Source organism: Pollicipes pollicipes, unplaced genomic scaffold (assembly GCF_011947565.3).
Source record: "Pollicipes pollicipes isolate AB1234 unplaced genomic scaffold, Ppol_2.1 Scaffold_7261;HRSCAF=8764_pilon_pilon_pilon, whole genome shotgun sequence".
NCBI classification, from domain to species: Eukaryota; Metazoa; Arthropoda; class Thecostraca; order Pollicipedomorpha; family Pollicipedidae; genus Pollicipes; species Pollicipes pollicipes.
The window spans coordinates 24,633,519-24,640,679 of record NW_023597054.1 but is presented as its reverse complement, the minus strand read 5'-3'; the positions used below and the strand labels follow the sequence as shown (position 1 = coordinate 24,640,679).

Genomic DNA, 7,161 nt, shown 5'->3' with positions numbered 1-7,161 from the left:
GGTACGTGCCTCCAGCAACACGGTGCCTTACGGTTCTGGGCTGCCCATGTTCATAATTTCAACATGGCTTGCGTAAGGCCTGCAGCCTCGTAAGACCTACAGCCTCACTTGCAACAGCTGGCCGCCGAGAAATTTCATTAACTAACGTCAGTTGTTTTAATTCATCACACACCAGAGGGCTTCTTTCTAACAACAAAAGGCGAGACTCATCCGGGAACTTGCTTCCATCCCGGCCTCCACTGGGGGACAGTTCAGGATCCCGGGTGTTTGCTTAAGCGCATGCACGCGTCACCATTCACGATTTTTAGGAGGCGACGTGTGTCGTTGAACTTGGATGACAGGCAGTTGACACTAAAGTTTGACGTAATTGGGCTTCAACAGGTAACGATCTTTTCTGGGGTCTCATTCTTCGAAGCATTGTCTGGAGTCGCATGACCGTGCTGGTGTGCGCAGGCTTGTTCTGTCACCAAAGTTGGATGCAGAAACCCGAACTCAGGCAGGCCGGCCCTCGTACGGCATCTTGTTGTAAACTGCGCGGTCCACACCAGCTTCCATTACCCGTCCAGTCATTGGGCCGGGTCGGTGTCCTGGCTGTCGAGGCCCATCCCCATCCGCCGTCCTCGCTGGCGAGGCCCGTCCCCACCCGGCGCCCGTGCCAAAACAAGATGGCGGCGGCGGCGGGCCAGCCGGCGGAGGCCTATGGCCGGGCGCCGAGAAAAACTGGCGGCCGGCGGGCGGCGGGCGCGAGCGATCGATAGCCCCGCCCCCGGAGCGGCGCCACCCGAGCAGTGGTGCCGCCGCCCCCGGCCTCGGGCGCGCCGGCCCGCCCGGTCGGTCGCGCGGCGGCCGCCACTGTGGCCCGCGCAGGCAGCCGGCGGCGCACGAGGTGGCGGGCGCCGCGGTAAGGCGCTCCCGGCGTCCGGCTGGCCGACGATCGAGAGGGGACGACTTTCCCGCAGGTGAGCCGGGCCGCTGAGCCGGGCCGCTGCAGCGCGGCACAAGTGGGACAGGGCTGAGGTGCATCGCAGCGGCTGGTGCAGCGCGACTGCTCGGGGTTCGCTTCCGCACTGACGGACGCCGACGCCGCTGGGGCTGACAGCTTTGTTGTAATGAGCTCTGTTGCCATCTGCAACTGACTCACCGCGCCGACAAGTGTGACTCATACGATGAGTCGACAGTCTGGTGCAGGTGTCAGTTCGTAGATGCTTGCGGGGATTTCGCAACAGGCCGTGGAGAAACTTGCATGTGAATTCAAGGTCTTAAAACGTCGAAGTTAAACCGAACTCTATGACAAACTGTACCCTAGCGTTTGCGTATCTTGGAACTACGTTTGTATGCGATTACGACTGACGCAGCCATAAACCAGATCCAACCACAAGAAAGACTTGACTGTGTTGTAATTATAGTATTTTCTTGCAGGCAAATAACTGATTTATGTAAAATGTGTTTAATAAGCTCTCTTACCAATCACATTTGGATGTTGTGCTTCGCTGTGGTGGGTTGCTTTGGAAATGTATGCATTCAATGCAGACAAGTGAGACATTGCTAGCTATGTTCCCTGACGTCATCGCCCTGGCGATGCTATCCCAGTGCTTTACCTATGGAAGCATATTCCCGGGGGTGTGCCCAACGGGGACACTGGGCACGTGCTCAACACCTTGATACAAACTATACATGCACCAAGTTGCGTATGGCAAAATGTCGACAGTTCGAAAATTGAGCTACACAAACACAAATAAACAGACTGAAAGCATATGAAGCTGATATGTGCCATAAGTAAAGTTTGACTAACTTTTCACTAGGGAATTGGTAGTTGTAGTCATCTGTTGTGAAATTCTGTATATTCTTCACAGTTTTTTTCATTTTTGTAGCATCTATTATGGCTTTTTGTGTATTGAAGCTAAATTATTTCGACAGAGCATGGGCTGTGATGGGTCAGGCGTATGTGTGAATGCGTAAAGAGTAGTGCGCATGCGCGCCGGTGCCACAGGCTGGTGGACCTTTTGAAAAGCCGCGGGTCGGCGCACCGAGGACGCATCCGCAGGGCAGGCCCTCCACCGCAGGGGATGCTTCCCTCCACCGCAGGGCAGGCTCTCCACCGCAGGGGATGCTTCCCTCCACCGCAGGGGATGCTTCCCTCCACCGCAGGGGATGCTTTCCTCCACCGCAGGGCAGGCCCTCCACCGCAGGGGATGCTTCCCTCCACCGCAGGGGATGCTTCCCTCCACCGCAGGGGATGCTTTCCTCCACCGCAGGGCAGGCTCTCCACCGCAGGGGATGCTTCCCTCCACCGCAGGGGATGCTTCCCTCCACCGCAGGGGATGCTTTCCTCCACCGCAGGGCAGGCTCTCCACCGCAGGGGATGCTTCCCTCCACCGCAGGGCAGGCCCTCCACCGCAGGGGATGCTTCCTCCCATCCCTCCGTGTAGGCACTCGTGGCAGGCGGAACACAGGGGGCGCTGGGGTGCGGTGCCCCGGCTCAAATCGTTAGGTGGGGATGACTCTCTCGTACTTGTCGTTCCTGTTATGGCTTCCCCGTTGTTGACAGGCTTCCTGCCGCCACCATACATACAAACATACGCATATATATATATATATATATATATATATATATATATATATATATATATATATGCGCAACTCTGCCCAACCAACCAACTTCTCTCAGCATTCTTCCACCTCTCACCTCATCTATCTTCAACTTAAGACTGCAGACTGCCATTTGATGTTGAGACCGTCACGTCCATACAGCTCGGCAATATTATTATCCATACGAATTGTGACGGACAGCCCTTAAAACAATAACTGAACGTACAACATTACAAGAGGTGCAAGAATCCGATCAGTGACATGGCTGAAAATTTCAAGAATTCCAATATTGTTTCACCCTTGCTTGAGGGAGAGAGGGAAAGGGGGTGTGAGAGATATTGCACTCATGTGTATGGCGGCAGCAGAGCGTGAATTTGGCAGCCGAGCGCACTCGGCGCGGTCGCCGCCGGTGCCGGTCTGACCGCGAAACAGCGGCGAGACCACGCCCGCCTGAGGCCTGCGCCGCCGGGGAACAGGCACGGACGGCAGGGAGGCAAGACCGAGAGCTGATGAAGGGCAAAGGTCAGAGAAGTGGAGGGGGTGTAAAGAAGCCGAAAAGAATGCCAGCAATCAAGGAAAATGCACAGAAGACCGCGGGACAAGCATGAGGCTGAAGAAAAAAGCAGAGGAGGGGATGCACACAGGGGGCTCAGATGCACGTGCGGCGAGGGCGGCAGACTGGAAAGAGTGAGCGGTGGATGTTGCCGGATTTGCAGTCAGCTGTGGTCAGCCGTGTCCGTGCCGCTCCCGCCATCCAGGGCTTTCCTGGAGCCTGTCGGGCCGTCTCCGCAGTCCGGTCGGGCCCTCGCGGCCGCCCGCACCGGCGGGGGACGGCCCCGGCTGCTCCTGCTCGTGCTGTCCCGGCTCGGACAGGGGTAGCATCCCGTCAAGCAGACTAGGATCTGGTGGCGGAGGACATGTATGTGATATGGGTCGGGTTGGCAGCCCAGTGCTACATGCCCTTAGCATTCATTTTAGACAGTCATTCTCCGAACATTGGGTGCTCGGTCTGGCCACCCTAAAGCAGTCAGCGCTTCATGGCTAGTGCTGAATATACGCTTCATATACGAAACATCCACAGCCCACACAACCTGCTTTGGATTGTATCCGCCGAATAAGGACACTACATAAAGAATGCTAAAAGGGCGTAAAGAAGTGTTCAGAGAACAAAGCAGGTGATTAACAACTCAAGCCAATTCTCCAAGAAATGCCCCAAGCTGCTCAAATGATAAAGATACGAGGGCAGCGTCATGGCTTTCATCGACAGTATCTCGTTTTGTCGTCGGCCAAACTTCCACTTCTCTGTTCACAGCTCCTAAAGTCAGTATTGAAATGCGAACTAATGGCCATCTCCAGTTAAGAATGGTGTAGAGAACAAGGTCGAGATGCATGCGCTCAAGTTCACCATGACAGATGTGACAACCCCACAAAGCATGGCCATAACCAGCTTGCACACGTTCACGCATTCCATCCGCCTTTCCCGCTTTGTCCGTCCCGGCAGTTTCCCGAGTCTGCGTAAGCAAAACTCGAAATTCCGCCTCGCCCGGCCGGTGAGGCCGCGTCCCGGTGCAGCGAGCGTGTGTCGCCGGCGTCGGCGCGGCGCCGGCGCGGCCGAGCTGGGCCGGCCGGGCGCCTCTCTCTCGGTCGGCCGGCCGCCTCCCCCGCCGCCGCCGGCGCGCATTGCATGCCGGTGGCCTTGTAGGTTGCCTGCAATCCGCAGCGCGGCGCTGGCGGCGCGGCCACTTTTTCCGTGCCGCTTTTTTCCGGCGTCGGCTGGCGGCCGCGAGTCAATGAGTGAGCGTCGCCGCCGCGGCCGCCCGCTCGGCCCGCTCCGCCCGAGCCGCGCGCGCGCCGCCAGCTGACGCCGCCGCTAACGATCGGCGCCATGGGCCGCCGCCATGGGCCGGGCCTGCGACCCAGCATGGCCGCGTGACCGGCGCGCCGCCGCCAGCCGCCGTCCGCCGGCCGCCGGTCGTCCCAGCCCGAGCGCCGGAGCGCCGGAGCGCCGGAGCGACGGCACGTGGCCAGCCGCGGAGACAGCCGCCGCCCGTCCGTTGACCCGCCCGATCGTTGTGTTACGTCACTTATGCAACATTGCAGCGGGCCGGGCCGGCGGCAGGCGGCCGGGCGCTGACAGTGCGCGCGAGTGCGTGTGCCGGTGGGGACGCGCGGCCGGCGCCGCTCCATGGAGAGCGTCAACGGCCGGCGCGGTGTGACGCCGCCGTTCGGAGCGCTGCCCAACGGCGGTGTGGTGAGCTCGGCCGGCGTGCCAGGGCCCGTTCGCCGTCAGCTCGGCGACCGCCTCGCTGGCCGGCGCCCCAGTGGCCGGCCTCAGCCGTGACCTCCGCCAGCTTCGCCATGGCGCCGGCGGGCCTGACGGTGACCCCGACCAGCCTGGCGCTGACCTCGGGCCGCCAGTCGGTGCCGGCGCTCTCGCAGAGCCCCCTGCTGCCGGTGCAGGCCGGAGTCGTGTTCAGCCGCAACCGATACGGTCAAGGTAACGTGCCCAGCGACGCGGCCTGCCGGCCAGCGGCCGCGGCCGCGGCCGCCGGCCCAGCTGGGCCTTGCGACGGGCGCTGTGCAGTCGCCAGCGCAGGTGTCACTTGGGAGGAGTGCGTGTCATAGATGTCGGGGCTCGTCGTCGTTGGCTCTCGCGAACTTGCTGCAAGCAGACTTGTTTGGCATTGTGTCACATAAGAACGTGTTTCATTTCACTGGGCCATGTGGATTTAGAATGGCCTCACCCCCGCTTCACGCTTGGTGGGACAGCACGCAAGGGCGTGGCTCAACGGCTTTCGCTGCGCTTCAGTACGAAATTCCGCACCGCCGCATCAGAGTTTAAGTGTAGCACTGTGTCTATACATGAAGCTGATCACGTGCGAGCGAAGGTACGTTTTAGCGCCCTCTTGCACGACTTAGCGTTGGTTGCCTCCATCCCTCCCCCAGAAGCTCAAAACTGAAATCCACAGGATCAGCAACCACGCCTCGAATTAAGCTGGTGTCTCTGGCCAGCCCGTGACACGGCCTGTGCAGCTCTCTCTGTGTCACGGTGTCACGGTGTCAGCGCCGTTCCCGCAGAGGTGCGGGCGGCGGTGCTCGGTGGAGGCTGTGGCGTTCTCAGCGCGCCGCGGCGTTCTCGGCTCGGCCGACCTTGGCACGCTTGTTTGTGTGATAACGGCCCGACCGGGCCGCGGCCCGAAGGCCCGCACGCTTGCATCCAGGTGTTGTTCTGCCTCAGGCGAATAGTGTGAATGAAGGTCTTGGTGCGCGGCCGTACGTCAGCGGTGGCGAGCAGCGCGGCGCGAACGGGCCGCCCCAGTGTACTGACGGGGGAAGTCCGTCGCGTCTGCGGTGGACCGGCTTGATATATGGGTCGGCTAATGTCGTTCAGAGGCACCTTGTTTCGCTCGGGCAGCTTCATGGTGTCACATCACATTCAAGCGACCATTTCATCGTTGTTCGCCATCAGTGCTGCATCATCGCCTCCTGACACTGGGGTGGGTTGATGCCGTTTTTTGTGCTCGATAGTCTAAAAGGTCGTGAAATGAGATCATATAATGTGGTATGAACGCATACTACAGGGTAAATTTGCTGCATCAATTCGAGAGCACAATCTTCAGAAACATGGGACAGCTAAGACATGCGGAAATAGCAGATCCAGGGAAGTACGGGTCTGAGTGGTAAGACATAAACGTGTTAAGCATACATAAAGTCAGAACTTTACAGACTACGCCAAATGACATGCACATTTTTCAAATGCCTGTGGTCAAAAAGTATCTCCAGCCCTCTGAGCTTTAATGTCGTTCAGGAGCACAGACATCACTTTCTTAACAGAGATGGTGAGGGGGGGGGAGAGACGGACCTTGGTGAGAGGGCAGCACGCACAATGTATTGAAACGAAGTGCACTTCAATATGAAGCCTAATGAGCACAACCTGTGCAAAGGAAGTGCGCTCATGTGCTGCGTAGGCCCAGACTGGAGGCTTTCACGGGCAGGGCAAACCAACGAGTAACCCGCGATGGCTGAATAGCGACCTCGGCAGAAGTACGGTCATGGGAAGGCCGTACGGCCGTTGATATCGCAACGAACGTAGAATCAAAATTTGTATAGAAACCATACGTAGCGACTAGTTTTGCTTCATTTGTCAAAGTTAGCCGCATCCCCACCTTTTGATATTGTCAGTGTAAAACAAAAATCAACTTAGTGGCATGATGATGTTAATCTCTGGCGTAATTGAAACCAGACCCTTGGGAAATGGTAAATTAGCGGTGTTTTGGTGGCATCTGGGGGGTGCAGATGCATCCCAGTGCTTCAGAAATTTAGCACCACCTTCATGCAGGACTGGATGAGAGGAATGTATGCACAAATTAGTGTCATCATCCTTTCCAATTTTCGCCAAGTTCTGCTTCCGTTGAACTCGTGATGCAACTCGGGCGCATTGGCGTAACGGACGAACGTGTAGCTGCAGGGTATTGCCAAAACCCAGTTTATAATGTGGATTGGGTAAAAAACTCCCATCACTGAATGCCGCTGAATGACGGTTCAAGTTATAAGTGTGTACCTTAATATACA

At 58.0% G+C, this 7,161-nt stretch overlaps 1 protein-coding gene across 1 annotated transcript in view; it reads left to right on the top strand.

Moving 5' to 3' along the window:
* Window positions 1-4,947: 4,947 nt before the first annotated feature.
* Window positions 4,948-7,161, top strand: part of LOC119111217 (NGFI-A-binding protein homolog) — a 46,931-nt gene continuing 44,717 nt past the window's right edge. Inside the window, exon 1 of the mRNA XM_037235035.1 lies at window positions 4,948-5,086. Within this exon, the coding sequence (XP_037090930.1) occupies window positions 4,948-5,086 (139 nt within the window). The remainder of the gene's footprint in view (window positions 5,087-7,161) is intronic.